The sequence below is a fragment of the Musca autumnalis genome, unplaced genomic scaffold (genome assembly GCF_047663935.1).
Source record: "Musca autumnalis isolate F117 unplaced genomic scaffold, ASM4766393v1 scaffold_2, whole genome shotgun sequence".
In the NCBI taxonomy this organism is placed as follows: Eukaryota; Metazoa; Arthropoda; class Insecta; order Diptera; family Muscidae; genus Musca; species Musca autumnalis.
In genome coordinates this window covers 146609083-146630394 of record NW_027411755.1, presented here as the reverse complement: position 1 = coordinate 146630394, position 21312 = coordinate 146609083, and the positions used below count along the sequence as shown (strand labels likewise).

Below are 21312 nucleotides of genomic sequence, written 5' to 3'. Positions count from 1 at the left end.
ATTAACTGTGTTTCTTAATATAATGAGTAGCGTTTTTAAAGAAATTTTCTTATTCTCAGAATTGAATTGCGCGCAATAATCGAAATTAGTATTTCGAACAGATTTGAGAATGGGAATTTTTTCTCAATGCATGTACCAAAAATCTTTTAATTTTTTTTTCTATGGAAAACTAAAAATATTGTATTTTCCTCACATATATTCTGAAAACACCAAAATTGTGAGAAAAAAATAGAAAACATGAATGAAAATATTATAATTTTATATTGAATAGATACCTGTAAGAAGGACAAATATTTTGTCAGTTCAATGAATTTTACTCGTCTTTTGGCTGAAACTTTCTTTAAAATCAGTAAACAAAAAGTATGAAAATATGAATCATGTTGCTATGAATTGTGTACCATGTCGTATGAACGGGTTAATTCGTGTACGTAATTATGAGAACGAATGACGTGATTCAAATGCTGGTATGAACATAGCATTAGTCGACACTTTAGGTCCATATAACGGTGCCTCCCGATTTTCGATATTTTGAGGTTTTTAGCTACATGTTTGACGGAACTATACGTAATTTGAGATTCACTACCGTCACAAACCTTTTCCACTAAAAATTGTCAACCTAGGTCCCCACTTTCATATAAAGGTACTGTTACGAATGTTACTGATAGATTTAAGTTAATTTAGATTTTAATTTAGTTAATTTAAAAATTTGAATTATAATGTAGATTTTTATTAAGCAGTCACTTTATCATGTTTACAAAACCAACTACTCTGTGGATGTTTCTATGGGTCTTGTTTCGATGTTTATACCTGTACTAATGTTTTGCACGTTTGGCGAAGACTAACTAATAAAATTTCAGTTACTCCGGTAGAATAATGCGCCTTATACTTCAAAATAACGAAAAATCGGAATACCGTTCTTTTAAGGGTGTATAAAACGTTGACCTGTATAGAGAAATTTCTGGAGAAAATGCCAAATTTCAGTCATTTCGGTTGAACAATGTGGCTAAAACATGCAAAATTCCTAAAATTGGGAGATACCGTTGTATGGGGGCTATATGAATAACGGTAAAATCTACGAAATTATCATAAAAGTCAATTTTGTAGAGAATTTTCATAGCTACAACATTTCCATTTCGATAGGACTTGCGGTTTCCAAGTAAAATAGTGAAAACCTAAAAACCCCTGAAAATGTCAACTTGAATCGCGTTTTACTTAAAAAGCGCTCGGGCGATTTTTTGTTTTTTGATTTTTCTCAACTCAAGAAGACGTGAACGTGGCTATATGAAGACGTGAACCTATACCGACAAATTTCAGGTGGAAATTCGTATACCCCCAACGAAGACGAAATTCAAAATTTCAGCCATTTCGGTGGGGTACTGAGGCAAAAAGCTTCAAAATATAGAAAATCGGGAGATACAGTTGCATTGTGGCTGTATGAAGACTTGAACCTATACCGACAAATTTCAGGTAGAAAGTTGTATAACCCTAACTTATACTAAATATTAAGGGGGTTATCATGAATGAAATTTCCCCGCGAGTTTCGTCTTTCCGCCGTTGAACTCAAGGGAGAAAGTGAAAAAATTCACAGGGAATTGCCGTTCATGATAACCCCATAATTTCAGCTATTTCAGTGGAATATTGGGACCACAATCTTCAAAATGCTGAAAATCGGGAGGTACCGTTCTATGGGTGCTATATGAAGGCTAAATACAAAATTTCAGCCATTCCGGTAGGATGTTGAGGCCTCAACCTGCAAAATACCGAAAATCGGAAGTTACCGTTCTATAGGGGCTATATGAAGGCGACAAATTTAACGTGGAAAATTTTATACCCCCTACGAAGACGAGATACAAAATTTCAGCCATTCCGGTAGGACGTTGAGGCCACAACCTGCAAAATCCTGAAAATCGGGAGATACCATTCTATGGGGGCTATATGAAGGCGAGGATATATTCCGACAAATTTAACGTGGAAAGCTGTATACCCCCAACGAAGACTAAATACCGGTCATTCCGGAAGGATGTTGAGGCCACAACCTGCAAAATACCGAAAATTGGAAGGTACCGTTCTATAGGGGCTATATGAAGACGTGGACTAATACCGACAAATTTCAGGTGAAAAGTTTTACACCCCAATAGACTAAATACCAAATTTCAGCCAATGGGCAGTTGAGGCCACAACCTTCAAAATCCTGAAAATCGGGAGATACTGTTCTATTCTGACAAATTTAACGTGGAAAGTTGTATACCCCCAACGAAGACTAAATACCAAATTTCGGTCATTCCGGTAGGATTATGAGGCCACAACCTGCAAATAGAGGCTATATGAAGACGTGTACTATTCAGACAAATTTAAGGTGTACAATTTTATACCCCCAACTTAGACTAAATATTTCAGCTATTTCAATCAGGAGGTACCGTTCTATGGGGCTAAAACAAAACGTGGACCGATATAGCATATTTACAATACCAAACCATCCTAGGATTAATAGAAACTTCTATATCAAACTATAAAGTTTTATCTTAAATGTTGCGAACAGTATATAAATTTTAACTGATTCAGGGACCGACAGACGGACATGGTTGTATCGATATAGAAGTTGATGCTGGGGCCTAATTACGACATTCGGCATCGAGTTGTTTCGATGCGAGTACTCAAATTTCGTATGATGACATTCGATATCGAGTAAAATTATCGAATAATCGAACAAATATTTGCGAGACTTTGCTCGCAGGAAATTAGCTATCGTAAACAAATAAAAGGATGTTTGCTGTCTTTTTATATAACAAAATTTTAATTAATAAACAAAACTGAAACAATTTTTAACGTAATAGCAGCAAAAAATTTGTGAAAAAAATTATTTGCAGTCGTTGTAATGAATAATAATAAAATTAGACCAATAAGAAATATGGGCATCAATCATGGTACAATAATACAGGTAGCATTATCATGCCAGCTGATGGTAACATAATGTGTCAACTGCATTGAATTGATGTCAAATTTTGACACCTTATGTTACCAACAATTGCCGATGCGGCTACCTGTGTATTTGTACCATGGCATCAATTATCCAAAACTGATGTTTGCGGACGTTTAAAGAACAAATAAGTTGAAAATGTTTGCAATTTTGTAAAATCTAAAACATAATTTAAATAGTCCATGGTATAAGTAAAGAGGTAGATTTAAATGAAAAAAATCTATAGAACCCTTGTTTTTCCTGAATTCCTAAAGGCCTCGGCATGATGAAATTATAAGGTGGCGTAAAACGGCCAGCTGATTGGTTTCAATCTGTCAAATATTTTGTTATTGTGAATAAATTGTATGAAAACGTAAACAAACATTTTGACATATTGAAGAATTTTCGGCCAAAATAGAGTTGTTGTTGTGCTACTTACGTGACCTGTTAAATAGATCTTGGGCCTCGGCACATACGGCGCGTTGAGCGTTGTGTTACAACAACCACATGAAAACTTCAAGAACAAAATTGGCATCACTTACACATTTATCATGTGGTTGTTGTTTTCAACGCGCAACGCATCGCACAACGTACCGTATGTGCCGGGGGCTTAAAACTTCAAAATAAAAGCATGGCACAATTAACAGGTAGATGCATTAGCTAACAACTACAACAAAAACGGGTTGAGTACTGTGAAATGTCAAAAATGTTTTCCAAAAATAAAGCGATTCACACAATTTTTTTCAAGAAAATTATGTTAGGCAGTTATTAATAAACACATTATTACAAAAATCCTACTAAAGTTCATAATTTTTCTTTTAAATTTTTGTTTTTTAATTTTGTGTTTTCAATTACAACAACTTTTTTGACAGCTCACAGTACATCAGCTGGGCTGATGCGGGTACCTGTATGATTGTGCCATGAATAAAAGCATGACATAAAGCTTTGGCTAACCTTTCTTATTAAACCATGAAATAGTCTTTATTTTGTAGGGAATTTTTTTAAATATATAAATTAAAAAAGCGCAAATGTTGTGTTGGGTAAAATACAAGTTTAAAAACAAACAATGGCTACAATCAACAATAAAATCAAAAATATGTTATTATTTAAAAAAATCCAGAGACAGATTGGTGGGTTTCTCGGTTTCTCTATTCTTTATGTTTTCCTCATGATGAAATTATAAGGTGGCGTAAAACGGCCAGCTGATTGGTTTCAATCTGTCAAATATTTTGTTATTGTGAATAAATTGTATGAAAACGTAAACAAACATTTTGACATATTGAAGAATTTTCGGCCAAAATAGAGTTGTTGTTGTGCTACTTACGTGACCTGTTAAATAGATCTTGGTTTTGCTCATTCCTTACACAATTGCGCCGCCTACATACAATTGCGTTTTAAGTGCGCCACCAACAATAGCGTGGCAAACTAACATGCATTTATTAAGCTAGATGCATCAGCAATCAGTTATAACAATGTCAAAAAGATTTTGCAAAAATAAATAAATTCGTACATTTTCGTAGCACTACCTCATTCCGAAATTATTGTTCAATGTATTACAGCTATACCTAATTTAATTCGTGGCGTACAAAAAATATTCACCTACCTACCACAACAACGCTCTCTGAGCGTCCGTATTACCCAAATACGTTGAATCCGAAATCCCATTTAAAACACAAAAACCGCGACTGAAACTTTATTAAATGTTTTCATTCGTAAAGCAAAAATTTTTCCTTTGCAAAATTGTATTTCATGTTTTGTTGGGCTTTTGTTTTCAAAATTCAAAACACATACATACAATAACATATCGTACGTTCTGTCAAAGTTGAAAATGTTCAACTTACAAAAAGTATACGCTCGACGTATTTCGGAAGTTTTCATAAGAATACATGTGTTCTACTTTTTTCACCACACACGCCCTGGGAATACGGTCGTATTTAGGCATAGCAGTTATTCAAACAACTCAACAGATATTCAATACTTTTCATTCATAATTTTTTTTACCACCACCACCAAAATTCATATCTTTTTTAATTACAAATAACATATCGTCCGTCCAATCACTCTGAAAATATTTGTCGAATTAACAACTATGCCTTCTCAATTCAAAAATTCGTAAGCCTATCCAAAGATCTTCAAATCCTTATTAAATAATAACAACTCATATATCTTTTAAATATTTTTTATAAGATTAAAGTGTATTTTGTTTTGTAGTTCATTGCTCTCCATTACGTTTAAATTAATGTTAGAGATTAAAAAGAAGGTCTTATTGATATTGATACAAACACACATACACGCACAAAATTATATACTTAAAGAGTCATTAGAGAGTACCTATTACATACTTAATATGATAAAATACTTTTCAAAGAAAAAAATAAAAAAAAAAATGTTTAAAAATATCGATGCGAGAGTTTTGTTTTGCTTTTTTACGCCAGTTACGATTTCTACTTAAAAATAATTGCCAAAATTTGTTATGGTTAGAATAAAAATAATGTAAAACAAATACTTAATCTTGATACTGAGCAGCACAGAGAGAGAGAGAGTTAGAAAATAGCTTTAAAAGCTAAATAAGGGATATGGAAAATGGTGGGAACGAATAAAGGGGGGGACTATGGAACAAATAATATAAGTATAATACTACAACTAATAGAGAATATGCTTCGTGTCGGCCACTTTATGTGGTTTAGCTCTTTGTAATGCTGGTTCCTTTACAATCAGTCAGTGGCTTTGATTCCAGATACAAAAACAAACATCACATAATTGCAGAGCCGACTTCCATTCAAAGTTGTTCTTGAGTTTTGCTTTGTCCAAAAGTAAATTTTTGTTTTGTGGATTCGAGAATTAAAGTTCCCCTTACCCATTATGTCTTGCAGGGGAAATGTTTCATCTTATTTTGTATATAATACTAATTAAAATCATCTTCCTTAGAAAAGCTGTTGTGCACTTGAATTCCATATTTCTGCAAAATAGTTTTATTCATTTGATAAATTTAGAACATCATCACCAGTCTTGGGAATTTTAGCTGGTGGTGGTGCAGCCAAGTCAGCAATAGATGAAAATTCCATACGTTTCTTTGTGCCCACACCTCCCAAACCAGCGGCAGCAGCAGCACCCAAACCAGCACTCAATGCTGCCAGCGAACCATGTGGAGCTAACTCTCCATAAAGTCGTGTCAAATCAACAGGCGGTGTATTTGAGGGTCGTCGATGCGAAGACGAATTGCTGCCGTCAGATGGTGCCGGTGATGGTGTATTAGACGGTACACTAGAAATGGCCAAGTCGACTGCGCTAAAATTATATTTACCACTACCGGGTGTAGAAGAGCCACCGGTGACACCAGATTTGGTGGGGGTCAAACGTTCCAAAGCCGGTGAAGCTGAAGATTCTCGATTACGTGAAGATGAACTTGTTGATTTGGGTGGTTTCATCATCATGGCATTTAGAGATTCTTGTTGAATTTTCAACAAAGCAGAGGGAGACATAAAGAGGTTATTGGCAGCCAAAGTGGACTTGGCCAATGGATCAGGTATGCCAAATTTTCCAGCCTGCTGTTGATGTTGTTGGAAAAAGGCTGCATAATCTTGCATTTTCTCTTGGGCCAAAGCATTATAATAAGCCGCTGCTGGATCGGTAAGTGGCGATGGGGCTCCAGTGGAGTTGGGTCCTGAGCCCCCTCCAGATTTCGATGAAGAGGGTGTATTGGAGGAAGGTGGCGCCGATGTGGGTTGTGCGAAGAGAGCATTCAAATCGGCAGCGGCCTTGTTTTGATGATAAAGCAGAGCATTCAAATCTGATTGTTGCTTTTCAGACTGCAATAGCTGGTTAAGCATATCTGTTTGTTGGGCAAGTTGTTGTTGCTGTTGTTGTTGAGCTTCCTTGTGTTTTTGTTTAGCCGAAGAGGAGGACCCACCGGAAGATGAGGGAACACCACCACCAGCTCCTCCTGTCATACCGGCTGTAAGTAAAGCCGATAATTCATGTGGTGTTGGACCACCTTTACCTGTCAGTGCTCCAAATTGATTTGTGGGATCAAACAGCTTAGAATAGGTCTGCAGCAATGTTGTATAGTCGGCATGCATTTGTTGCTGTTGCTGCTGTTGTTGTTGCTGTTGATGCTGTTGTTGTTGCTGTTTCTTCGATGTACTTGGTGAGACTGCTGGTGGTACGCTGATGGCTGCCGCTGCCGCAGCAGCTGTCATTTGTTGTTGCAGGAATGCATTCAAATCATTTGTCTTGGACTGCTGCTGCAAATAGGAATATGATTGCAAGAGATTGTTGTAATCCGCTGAAAGAGCTGCTGCGGATGCGGCAGCAGCAGCATTTGCAGCCGCTGCTGCAGCTGAAGAATTCTTATTTTTACTTCCCTGTGAAGCGGGAGGTTGTAAACCAGCGGCAGTGGCCAAATAACTAAAGTCAGCACCAAAACCCAATGTTCCCAATGTGGTGGCTCCCAATGCCTCAGCCTGTTGCAGTAAGAGAGCAGCATATTCTGGGGAACGTATCAACTCCGACATTTTTAAGGGATCATTTTTGAATTCATCCAATTCTTTCATTAATTTTGTCTTATATGAATTCGAACTGTTCGATGAGGAAGATGAAGAGGATGACGACGAAGATGATTTTGAAGATCTTTCCGATTTTGATTTAGTGGGAGCAGGTGCCGGTGCTGGGGCTGGAGCTTGTGGTAACATATCCTGTAAACGTGGCATGTTAAACTGTTGTGAATAGGCAGCAACTGCAGCAGCAACATTGGGATCGGAAAAGTCTGGCAAGCCAGTGGCAGCTGCTGGTACTGCTGACGATGATACCGAGGATGAAGTTTGTGCCTTATTTTGATTTGATTGATTACCACCACCTCCCACCTTGGCAGCTGCAGCAGCCAATTGATTGAGTGAAGTATTGCCATATTCCTTACGCTGTTGAAATAGGGCCGCCAAATCACCTTGCAAAAAGTTTGGTGGCAATTGACCAGCCAATTGAGCTAAGCTGGCAGCCATCAAATCATTGGCTGTGGGTATATTGTGGGCCGCAGATGCTGATGGCGGTACCAAACCACCCACAGATGAAGGATCAAATTTATTTGTGGGTGTTATACTGGGACTGTTGCGGGCAATGTCACTAATACTAAATTTGCCCGGACTCGGAGCTGGTGAATTCCTGGTCCTTGATGTATGAGATGATGTATCAGACTTTGCTGGCGAGGGTGAGGCTCGTACAGGTAATTCAAACTTAGCCGGCGAGGCAGAGTTTGAGGGTATTGTAATGGGACTATCTCTCGGCGAGGCAGAGGGCAAATTTGAAACAACAGCAGGTGGCAAAGTGGGTATGGCAGGTGGCATTGGCGGCAAAAGTACTGAAGATGGTACAGCCGTTACCGGTGCTGGTGGCTGAGTTAAAGGTGTTATAATTGGAGCTATACCTGAAGCACTTGTTGTAGTTGCTGCCACACCAGCTGTTGGATTGGGTGTTGCCAAGGGGGAAAGCATTCGCACCGGATTCATATTTAAGCCGGAGGGTAAGCAAAGTTGTTCTTGCAATGACAAAACCTTTAATTCGCTGGCTTTTTGTTCAGCCTGCGACTGTTCCTCAGCAACCCGCAATGCCTCCTCTGCAGCCGAAATTTTTTGTGCTAATGTCTCTGTATCAGCTTTTATTTCTTCCTCTGGTTTAACTTCCATCTTATCGTCCACTGGCAACTTCGGTGTATCATCCTTTATATCAATGATTTTTATTGTCTTTGGAGGGATAAAATCATCCTCTTGCTCACAACCCAATACAGCACAAATCCAATTCCACAACGCCTTGTCATTTTGCTTCAATGGGAATTTTGGATATAAAGTATTTTTTAGCTTTTCAATGAATGTAACATCATCGTTGTAGATATTTTGAAAGCGTACAACTTCATTGCGGAATTGTGAATAATAATCCACACAAGATTGTATTTCGGAACGCACTTCTTCGGGTATCTCTTTATCGGGTAGCACCGAATATTGCATTAGCATAGGGCGTCCATATTCTAATGCCTGTTTGTTTTCATTTGGTGGCAGAACCCAAATAGATTTGACGACAGATTCGAGTGTGGGGTTTTCATCGAAATAGGGAGCTACAAAAAAGAGACATTGAAGACAAATTTTAGAAATTAACACTATATTGAATACATACATATAATCAAAGAAACACATGGTGTGTATGTGGCATCAGAAGCTCCTCTCATCTTTATTTGACAATCCAACTGGGCATCACAATCACGTAGTGTTGGCTCTGCTTGGAATTTCGGATGTGAATGATACCAACCGACCAACAGTAGTTGATCTTTTGACATATTTTTTTGTATATCACGTTCTATATCAGCAGCCTTGCCTCGATCAAATCTGGTATTTCGGCAAGGATAGGCCTTTGTAATTGCCAATGCTACAAAATAGGGAACAATTAGCGTTTTGTTTAGTAAAATGTAATCTAAAACTTACTGTGTGAATTTATATCCCAAGTACCTCCCAAATAGCCGCAAACCTCATGCATGGTCAAATGGCAATGAAAATCAGCCAACAATAAAGCCGAAGAGTTTATTGTCAAAAGAAATGGTTGCAATTTGCCAAGTGTTGTGAATGGCACTGCTTCAATGAGCATATTGGCATCACTAAAATAGAAATCAAAATAGAATTGTTATTGGCTTTGGCCAGGGAAATGTGCCGAGTCTTGAAAACTTACTGCATGACATTTCGATTTGTTATGGTATTGTGCTGGAATACTGTTCTCTTCACAACAGGCTGTGGAGATTCGCATTTTTTATCAACATCTGAAAAAGTGAAGAAGTGGAAAGTAAATACAAAAGTAATAAGAACTCCAAAATAGATATAAGGCTAGACCCCCAAGAAAGCATACATTATAAGAGGTTCCAATGGAATTTGACTATGAACGACCATAAAGACTGTCTAAATGATTAAAGTTGTGTGAGAGTTTTTTACAGAAATTTGATTTGCGAGCTCTGGACGTCTGTACGTATTTCTTAAAACAAGGATAATAACACCGTACTTCCCATTCCACAGGAAGCATCGAGGAACGATAGTATCCCCTGGTTATATTAAATATGTACAATTATAGATATTGTATAAACAACGTAGGCGCCTGTTGTTGTCGTAACATCATAGGTTTGATGCTGTGGTGGCAGCCGCTGATGTTATTGTAAGTTCATTTCCTGCTTAATCTGGTTCTGGGAAAGTGGTTGTTCGATAGGTTGTAACCAAAGATCTACTGGAGTTAGTTGAGTAGGTTTGGCATGACAGTTGAGAAGGTGCTTTGTGTCGTGTCGGCCTTTGCTTCTGGGCATATGTTTTCCACGGTGTCATAAATCCTTGCCCTATAGGAATTCAGACGGCTGCACCATCCTGAGTATCATAATATAGATTCCTTGAAAATCAACACGAATTATTTGCGAATTACTCAGAAGAAGGAAGAAGTCCTCAAGTCCCTCATGTCATCCTAATCACGGGGGGAGATTGTAAGCGATTAAGTTGAACCCGATGACCGATTCTCGTTACGAACACTGATGCTCCAATTTGCTTCCTTACGTATAACATTTCCATGGTAATTTGATTCTTGAACATTTCTACATAGATTTCTTTGACATAAATCAGCTGAGACCTAACAAAATGATCTGTTCGCTTCTTCTTTTCATGTCCGATGCATTGGATACGGTTAATGCTCATTTCTTAAAGACAACCCAATACATAAAATAATATATACACATTTGAAATATCGTAATCTCATGTGGAGAAACTTATTGAACATTTCTGAAATCAATAAAAAATATTTGTGTAGTAAGTTAATTTCCAACAATAACTTACCCTCCGTATCCTCCGATATGGAATCCTTGTGCTGGGCACATTTCCTTAACCAACTATTTTTAAATGCATCCAATTTCTTTCCCTTATACCTCACCGAGGCCCAACCGCAGCCACTTTTCTTTTCAGGATTAATAATACGTTTACAATTCATAGCCCAAGCGCTGGGAGTTAGGAATACCGTTTCAGTCTCCTGAGATTTAATTTTACCATCTGGCAAGAGATCGCCCACAAATTTCTGGCCCAAATATTCAATTGTCATCACGGACTTGCCGGGTTGTAAAACATTGGCGCTCATCAATGTTTGCAAAGTTATATTACGCCCCGTTCCATTGAAACCCTCATAGTTGTCTTTAGTCTAGAAAGAGCAAAGCAAAACAAATAACACAAAAAAACATGCACGTTTTTTTTCGTATTTTATTTAGTTGTTGTTTTATCTCAATTTCGTTGCACTTACCTCATCGTCGGCATCATCATCGGCCACATCGCTGTCATCACCGCCTTTGTCGGCAACACTATCAGCATCTACTACAGTTCCAGCTGCAGTTGTTGCATCTATACCACCGTTGTTTCCACCAACTGCTGCAATGTCAGTACCAGCAGCATTGGAACGTTGTGTTGTGCCTGATGTCGTTGTTGCTGCTGCTGCGGACGTCAGCAGCATTGCATCCGATGTCGCCGCTAACATTGCGACTTCATTCATAGACTGCTGCTGTTGTATTGCCATTGAAGTGGAAGCGTCTGTTTCGTGAGCCGTATTAAAATCAGCACTTTCTCGTAAATTTCCTGACGATCTTTCACTTTCCCCAACATTATCGACTTCACCTTCTTGCATTGCCCACACTTTTTGTAATTTTAATTGAATTTATCCGGGATATTTAATAAATTTTCTAAAATTATTCAGCGACTCGCAAAAATAATTGTGTATGCTAGAAAGAATGATGTAGAATGAAGGAAAATGCGATTAAAAAGCGTCTTCTTCTTTTTCATCGTAATGCACCATGCGTTGATAACTCATCAGTTATTGATGATACATTGTAATCGATAATTGTGTGTTATCGATTTATGCCGTTAAAAATGGAAATGGCCCAAATGGCTTTAAAGCTGGGTTTTTCGGAAATAAAAAAATACAACAAATACATGACAAATACAAAATATTTGCTCTGTTCCAGAACCTGCAAGAAGCTACTATTTTTTACTACGATAACTTTTTTCCTTTATGTTATCGGAAAAAATAGATTAATAGATTCTTGCAGTTTGGAACAGACCAATTTATTTCCATTTATATTTGGTCTGTTCCAGTGCTGCAAGAATCTACTAATTTTAACAATTTTTTCCGATAACATAAAGGAAAAAATGTTATCGTAGTAAAAAATAGTAGCTTCTTGCAGGTTCTGGAACAGAGCAATTAATTGGTTTGTTCAGATATCTATTTAATATTAAATTATATTAGTTTCATTCATGTTTTCTATTTTTTTCTCACAATTTTGGTGTTTTCAGTATTGCTCTGTTCCAGAACCTGCAAGAAGCTACTATTATTTACTACGATAACATTTTTTCCTTTATGTTATCGGAAAAAATAGTAAGAATTAGTAGATTCTTGCAGTTCTGGAACAGACCATATATTTTAAAATTTTTCTATTTTGAAAATTAACGAGAGAAAGACCTGCCAAAATAACCTTTTGGTATACAGACTTTCCGGCAGGCATTTGATTTTTGTTTCTAAATTTGTACCCGAATTTGAAACGATGGACAAGAAATGCAAGCGCAATGAAAGAGAAGACATATGGTCTGTTCCAGAACTGCAAGAATCTACTAATTCTTACTATTTTTTCCGATAACATAAAGGAAAAAATGTTATCGTAGTAAATAATAGTAGCTTCTTGAAGGTTCTGGAACAGAGCAATACTGAAAACACCAAAATTGTGAGAAAAAATAGAAAACATGAATGAAACTAATATAATTTAATATTAAATAGATATCTGAACAAACCAATTAATATAAATGGAAATAAATTGGTCTGTTCCAGAACTGCAAGAATCTACTATTTTTTACTATTTTTTCCGATAACATAAAGGAAAAAATGTTATCGTAGTAAAAAATAGTAACTTCTTGCAGGTTCTGGAACAGAACAATAATTTGCTATGATTTGAATATATACTAGTCGTTAAACCGTTTACCTTTCATTCATATTCTGCAGTTTTTCTAAAAATGTTTGGGTTTTTAATAAATTTTTAAATTTTGTATTTTTCCTGTCATAATTTATTTATTTCGATAAATTCTCTCATTTGTTAGAGATGGGACATATTTTATCGTCGTTCTGAGAGTAATTTAAATTGAACAATGTACACAAATCGTTGTTCGTTCTCAATATTTTGTATGGGAAATGAAGTAATTATATCGTAATTTGGGGTCGAACCACGAATAGAGAGCGAAACACCGTCAGTCTGAACAAGGCATTAGAGAATCGCACTACAGAACTGCAAGAATCTACTAATTTTTACTATTTTTTCCGATAACATAAAGGACAAACTTTTATCGTAGTAAAAATATTAAGTGGGGTTCAGACGATCAGTTTTGACTGACAGCTTTGCTCAAATAATCGGTTGCTTGCCAGTGTGGTCGTTCATTTTTGTCAGTCATCAGGCAACCACAAAATTTTTTGTGGATGTTGGACAGTCAGCTGTTGGTTGTTTGTTTGTTTGACCGTGTGAACGAAACAACGTCAGTCAAGGAATAAATTAGCAGAGTAAATATCAAATAAAAGTTAAAAAAGTCGTGTGTTTTTATTAATTTGATTGATTATTATTGCAAATAAGAGATAAAAATAGCAGACAAAAATCTTTTCCTTCATTTTAATATCGGCCAAGCAAAAAATTGCAAACAAAACGACAAACATGGACAACGAAAATGGATTTTTAAAGGAATTTTTATGTTGCTACGAAATGCAAAGATGCCTCTGGGACATAACCAGTCCAGAATATATGATGCGCGACATTAAAACAAAAGCATATGGAGAACTACTAAATGTTATGAAGAAATACAAGAAGGATTGTTCTATTGACGACGTCAAGAAGAAAATAAACGTAATCCGCTCATCGTACAGAAGGGAATTGAAAAAAATAAAGCAATCTGAATTTTCTGGAGCTGGAGTGGACAGCGTTTGGCTCAGAATCTCGAATTTCTTTTAAAATATTCACATGTGAATATTGTTTTCGGGAGGCTATCCATTTTTTTACCCATTTCCTTCTTCTTGTCACTTTATTTTCTTCCTCTAAAAGCGAAATGATCTAAAATGCACATCCAATCTTTTTGTCATCCATATTTATTAATAAAAGTTGTTATTTATATGATTTTATAGATATGTGAACACAGTAATTTTTCAACTTGACTGTTGGTTTGTCATCCAACTTGAATGACTGTTTGGCCGCTACGAACACCACAACAAAACTGAAGCAATCGATATTTGACCAAAAGCTGTCAGTCAAAACTGATAGTCTTAACCCCACTTTAGATTCTTGCAGGTTCTGGAACAGAGCAGGGGCTCAATTCTGTTTCTATGAAAATGTGAAATGAAAACTTTTATAAAGGAGAAAGCTGTCAAATGAAAAAAAATTAAAAATGAAATATTTGTCATTTCAAATTTTCATAGAACAAGAATCCAGCCCCATGCCTTTTAAATATGTTTTACTACTCACTACTGGAACAGACCAACAGTAACCCTGCGTTTACACGTGCCAGGACAGTAGAGTTCATGTATTGATTGTCAAACACCCAAAACTTGCCTGTGTGACGTAGGCGTCCAGACAATTGCAAAAACAGTTGTAAAATTATGAATGAAATCGTCGATTTCCTTTTGTTTTCCCTTCACATATGTATTTTGTTTTTGTTAATGTTCTTTTGTTTACAACACATTTCAATTATTATCTCACTTATTTTTTACAAAAATGTCAAAAATTTGTTAACCTCACTGTCTCTGAAAAAATGATGGACAGCTGGAAGCATGGCCCAATTATACAGGTCCTCTCTCAAGCGAATTCAAACAAAAACAAAGATTTGGAATGTTAAAATTCATAAACAAAGGCGAAAAATTTGTTTTCGCCGACACGGAAAATGTTTGAGGCGAATTTCTTTATTGTCAATTAAGGTAGATGCATACATAACATTTTACGAAAAAAAGTTGTTGACGCAGTTATTTTTGTTTTGCGTAACAGAAAATACCAGCTGATCGATCTTTAACTGCCAAAATAAGTAATTGTAAATTAAATTCTAATACAAAACACAACAAATGTTGACATTTTACGTGTACAACATAAAGTTGATTAGTTTTCTTTTTTCTCATATACATCTACCTGTTCCTCTACAGTTTGACATTTCTCTACCTCACAGCGAATTCAAATGACAAATATGAATTTTGACAGCTCAAATCAAAATCATTTGTTTTTGAGAGAGGACCTTTATAATTGGGCCATGGCTGGAAGACAGCCCACAAATGTATGTTTTGGTCTGTTCCAGTACTGCACATTTCTACACATTTTTACTATTTTTTCGATAACATAAAGGAAAAATCGGTTATCGGACTAAAAATGTGTAGAAATGTGTAGTACTGGAACAGACCATATGTGTTAGTAAATCAGAGTTGTATTTGAAGACAAACTGTCTGGTGTAAACGCCTAGTAAGGAAAAAAAGGAAACTTTAAAGCGGAGTACACACGATCAGTTTTGACTGTAGATTTTTCGCATTTATCGATAACTGTCCAACCGTCCAGCAACCACAAAATATTTTGTGGTTGCCTGATGACTGCCAAAAATGAACGGCCACACTGGCAAGCAACCGATTATTTGAGCAAAACTGATCGTGTGTACCCCACTTTAAACATATTTATGCCTGTTCCAGAACATGTAAGAATTTACAATTTTTTTACTACGATAAAAATATTTCTTTGTTATCGAAAAATTGGCACAGATGTCAACAAATATATGGTCTGTTCCAGAACTGCAAGAATCTACTAGTTTTTACTATTTTTTCCGATAACACAAGGGAAAAATGTTATCGTAGTAAAAAGTAGTAGCTTCTTGCAGGTTCTGGAACAGAGCAATTCTGTCACTGATTCTATGAAGCCCGTGTCGCCATATACGAGCGATTGATGTGTTCTTTCATAGTCCTGACAATTATACGGTAGCTTCATTTTGCATTACACTCTACCCCACCTTTTAACCCTAACTCGAAGTTTTTGCTTGACAACCTTGTTAAAGCGATACTCCATGTCTTTTGTTTCTCCCAATTTCGTTAATCTATACCTTTAAAAGGGTTGAGTAATGATGACTCACTGACTGACTGATAATCAACATCCAGGCTGGAGCTATAATCTTGAAATTTTGGGTGAGAGTCACTCTTGGTCCAAAGGTGTCAGATAAGGCTGGGTTTTTGGAAATTCGAACTAGAACGGTACGAAAAGTACTAAAAGGTATTAATAATGGTACCATATGTATTTGGCGAACCGGTAGAGCTAAAAATCTGAAATGTGGAATGAAGGTCACTGATGGAGTTCAGAAAGGTGTACCAAAGCATTTTTTGAAATTCGACCTATAAGTGTACGAAAAGTTACTAAATTTAGTACCAATTGTATAGTTTGAAAGTATATAGCTAGAATTTTGAAATTTGGTACTTATTTGTACGAAAAGTAGTAAATGGTACTAAATATCGTACAATTTTGATTCGGATGAACAAATAGAGCTATAAACCTGTAATTTGAATTTAAGATTACTGTTGGAGTGTAGGATTGAGATATGGAGGCAGTTTTGAAAATTCGTACTTATGTGTACAAAAGTACTAAATTTGGTAACATTTGATAGAGTTAAAAGCTTGACATTTGGAATGAAAATCAAGGAAGAGAAGTAGAGTTGATAAAAGGAGGTGGTTTTGGAAATGTGAACTCATGTGTACGAAAAGTACTAAATGGTACTAAATTTGGTACAATTAGGATTTGGGCTTACCGGTAGAGTTGGAATCTTAAAAATTTGGACTTAAGATTACTGTCGGAGTGTCAGTTCGAGATATGAATGCAGTTTTGTGAATTCGTACATGTGGGTACGAAAAGTACTAAATGGTACGAAATTTGGCACAATTTGGATTTGGGTGAACGAAGAGGGCTGGAATCCTGAAATTACGAATTAAGATTAATGTTGGAGTGTAGGCTTGAAGTAGTTTTGGAAATTTGTACTTATGGATACGAAAAGTACTAAATTTGGTACAATTTGGATTTAGGTTCTGGAATCCTTAAATTTACAATTAAGAATACTGTTGGAGTGTATGATTGAGATATGGAGGCAGTTTTTGAAATTCGTACATATGGGTACAAAAAGTACTGAATGGTACAAAATTTGGTGCCATTTGAATTTGGGTGAACGAACAGAGCTGGAATCCTGAGATTTGGAATTAAGATTACTGTTGGAGTGTAGGATTGAAGTAGTTTTGGAAATTCGTACTTATGGGTACGAAAAGTACTAAATGGTACCAAATTTGGTATAATTTGTACTTGGCTAAACGGATAGAGCAGGAATCCTGAGATTTGGAATTAAGATAACTGTTGGAGTTTAGGATTGAGGTAGTCTAGTCTAAATTTGGAACAAAGACTGCTGTTTAAGTGGAGGATTGAGATAGTTTTGGAAATTCGTATTTTTGGGTACAAAAGGTACCAAATTTGGTACAATGTAGATTTGGGTGATCTGATACAGCTATAATAATGAAAATTAGAAATAAGATTACTCCGGAGTGTAGGACTGAGGTAGTTATGGAAATTCGTACTTATGGGTACAAAAAGTATTAAATGGTACCAAATTTGGTACAATTTGGATTTGGATAAACGGATAGAGCTGCAAACCATAAACTTTGGAATTATGATTATTGTTTGAGTGTGGGATTGAAGTAGTTTTAGAAATATGTACTTATGGGCACAAATTGTATTAAATGGTACTACATTTGGTACAATTTGGATTTGGGTGAAAGAATAGAGCTGGAAACCTGAAATGTGGAATTATGATGACTGTTGGAGTATAGGATTGAGATAGATTTTTGAATTCGTACTTATGGGTACGAAAAGTATTTAATTAATATTTAATTTTTTTACTACGATAACATCATAGAAAAAAAATTGTAGATTCTTGCAGTACTGGAACAGACCTACCCTTATGGTCTATATCATGGCACAATTAACCAGGTAGTGGCATCGTAAAATTTTGAATATGTTATGTCAAAACTTTCTTTATGTTGTTGGGGAAATTACAACAAAAATAATTTTTTTATAAAGGGATTTGACTTTTCATATTCGATCAGCTGGTGTGATACCACTACCTGGTAGTTCTGCCATGGTCTATATAGTACAATTTCTATTTTGGTTATCGGGTAGAGCAGGTAACCTGAAATTTGGAGTACTAAATGGTACAATTTGGATTTAGTTGCTAGAATCCTAAAATTTTGAATTAATGCTTGGTCTACATTTACGAAATCCTCTCGATTTCAACTGTCAATTCCTTTGCGTATACGTCAAATTAAAACTCATCCGAAATCCACAGGATTTCATTTGACGTTTAGCAATGGAATTGACAGTTGAAATCGAGTGGATTTCGTAAATATAAACCAAGCACAAGATTACTGTTGAAATGTAGTACCCCGGTTACACTTAACCGGATTAACCCAGTGGGTTTGGATTTCAAATGTCAATTCCATAGCGCAAACGTCAAATAAATCCTCTCGAAGTTGGTTAACTCGGCAAAAAACTCTAGAGTAACCGTACTATAAGATTGGGATAGTCGATGGTCAGACTAGCACGATTTCAACATGGCGACGTCAAGTTTATAGGCGAGGGGTATGAAGTAGTGAAACCCATGTACATGGTTTTCTGTGTTTGTTGTGTTGCCTCTTCTTGTTGTTCGTTGCAAGATTTTTTCTTCCATTTTCTTTCATTTTTATTTTCTCAAGCAAACGTTGACAACATAGCAAGCATAAAAATATTTAATGAAAACATTAAATTAATGAAATAGTGAAAATTTAACTATGTATTAATATTAATTTAATTATAAATGTTAATTATTTTGTGCTGTATTTACTTTATTTATGTTTGTTTTGTTTTTATTGGTATGATTTCTTAAATTTCACGTTAACGTGTGTGGACACTAACGAAACTTGAAAAGAAATTTTAAAGAAATTGGTTTCAAGAAACCTTGCTAGTCTGACCATCGACATATGGAGGTGGTTTTGGAAATTCGTACTTATGTGTACGAAAAGTAATAAATGGTACTATAATTGGTTTTGAGGGAATACGTAGAGCTGAAAATGAGAATCGCTATTAGGATGTAAGGAGGAAACTTTATAAATGTGTAACTATGTGTACGATTTTTATAAAATTTGGTACCATTTTGGTATTTCGTGAACGATATAGCTAGGTTCTTAAATCTTGTATTAGGGTCAGTTCTGTTGTTTAGGATTTTTATACCCTCCACCATAGTATGGAGGGTATATTAAGTTTGTCATTCCGTTTGTATATTAAGTTTGTCATTCCGTTTGTAACACATCGAACTAATCATTTGCGACCCTATAAAGTATATATATTCTTGATCAGGATAAAATTCTAAGACGATCTAGCCATGTCCGTCTGTCCGTCCGTCTGTCTGTCTGTTGTAATCACTCTAGCGTCTGCAATAATTGAGACAGAGGGCTGAAATTTTGCACCCGAGGGTCTTTTTTCCATAGGCAGGACAAGTTCGAAGGTGGGCTATATCGGTCCACTCTTTGGTATAGCCCCCATATAACGGTACCTCCGGATTTGAGGTATTTTGACGTTCTTCGCCACATTTGCAGACCGAATTAGCTATTATTTGGCACTTAGGGTTCCTAGTGATCAACAAACTTATATCCCAAAGGATATGGGCATAGGTCTATGTTTTGGTATAGCCCCCATATAACGGTACCTCCCGATTTTCGGTATTTTGAGAATTTTAGCTACAATTTTTAACCGAAATAGCTGTAATTTGCCATTTGAGGTTCTCAGTGGTCATGAAATATCTGCACCAAACATCGTCAACATAGGTCCATGTTTTGGTATAGCCCCCATATAACGGTACCTCCCGATTTTCGGTATTTTGAGAATTTTAGCCACAATTTGTAACCGAACTATCTGCGATTTGACATTTGAGGTTCTCAGGGTTATGAAACATCTCCACCAAACATCGTCAACATAGGTCCATGTTTTGGTATGGCCCCCTTATAACCGTACCTCCCGATTTTCGGTATTTTGAGCATTTTAGTTACAAATTTTAATCGAACTAGCTGTAATTTGACATTTGAGGTTCTCGGTGGTCATGAAACATCTCCACGAAGCATCGTCAACATAGGTCCATGTATTGGTATAGCCCCCCATATATCGGTACCTCCCGATTTTCGGTATTTTGAGTATTTTAGCTACAATTTTTAACCGAACTAGCTGTAATTTGCCATTTGAGGTTCTCAGTGGTCATGAAACATCTCCATCAAACATCGTCAACATAGGTTTTGGTATAGCCCCCATATAACGGTACCTCCCGATTTTCGGTATTTTGAGAATTTTAGCTACAGTGTTTAACCGAAATAGCTGTAATTTGACATTTGAAGTTCTCAGTGGTCATAAAACATCTCCAACGAAACATCGTGAACATAGGTCCATGTTTTGGTATAGCCCCCATATAACGGTATCTCCCGATTTTCGGTATTTTGAGAATTTTAGCTGCAATTTTTAACCGAACTAGCTGTAATGATCGGTATTTAGAGAATTTTAGCTACAATTTTGTCTATTCAAAAATCGTTAATATACATATGTCCACGTTTTGGTATATCTACCCATATAACTGTACCTCCCGATTTTCGTGAATTTTCAGTGGTAACGAAATTACTTCACTAAAATTCGTCAACATGGGTACATTTTTGAGGGTCTACATTGTTTTGATGAAACTACCCTCAATTTGACTCTTGAAGTTCACTGCAGCTATAAAACTTTTCCGCCAAAAATTTAAAGATAGGTTCACTCTTTGATATAGCCCCGTAAGTGGTACCTTTCACCTAACTGAACACAGTTTTTAGATTAGATTAGATAACACTGTGCAACAAAATGGAGGTGAAAGTCTGGGGCACGGAAAGTTCCTCTTGGGGAAGAAAGGCCTTGGTGAGTATATTATGAACCCCGAAGGACAGATCCGTCGTGAGTCGAACTTCCGCGTTATGGCGTGATGAAATTTTTGTTAGAGACCCTGTGGGCCATCAGGAATTAGCGTTATATCTTTGTTCACTGTTGCTTAAGTGCTCTACAAAAACAACAAACAAAAATATAATGCTATTTCATGATGTCTCTTGCAAAAACTTCATCACGCCATAACGCGGAAGTTCGACTCACGGCGCATCTGTCCTTCGGGGTTTTTAATATACACACACCAAGGGCTTTCTTCTCCAAAAGGAATTATCTCTGCCCCAACATTTGTGTTTAC

At 36.3% G+C, this 21312-nt stretch overlaps 1 protein-coding gene across 1 annotated transcript; it reads right to left on the bottom strand.

The window, feature by feature from the left end:
- Positions 1–5752: 5752 nt before the first annotated feature.
- LOC141394713 (MPN domain-containing protein CG4751) lies at positions 5753–11748 on the bottom strand. The gene is made up of 6 exons (XM_073969505.1): positions 11255–11748; positions 10801–11155; positions 9665–9752; positions 9424–9593; positions 9119–9367; positions 5753–9059 (listed from the first exon to the last, which is right to left on the bottom strand). The coding sequence occupies exons 1-6, from the start codon at positions 11630–11632 to the stop codon at positions 5929–5931; spliced, it is 4371 nt and encodes a 1456-aa protein (XP_073825606.1). The 5' UTR covers positions 11633–11748; the 3' UTR covers positions 5753–5928.
- Between the last annotated feature and the right edge of the window lie 9564 nt (positions 11749–21312).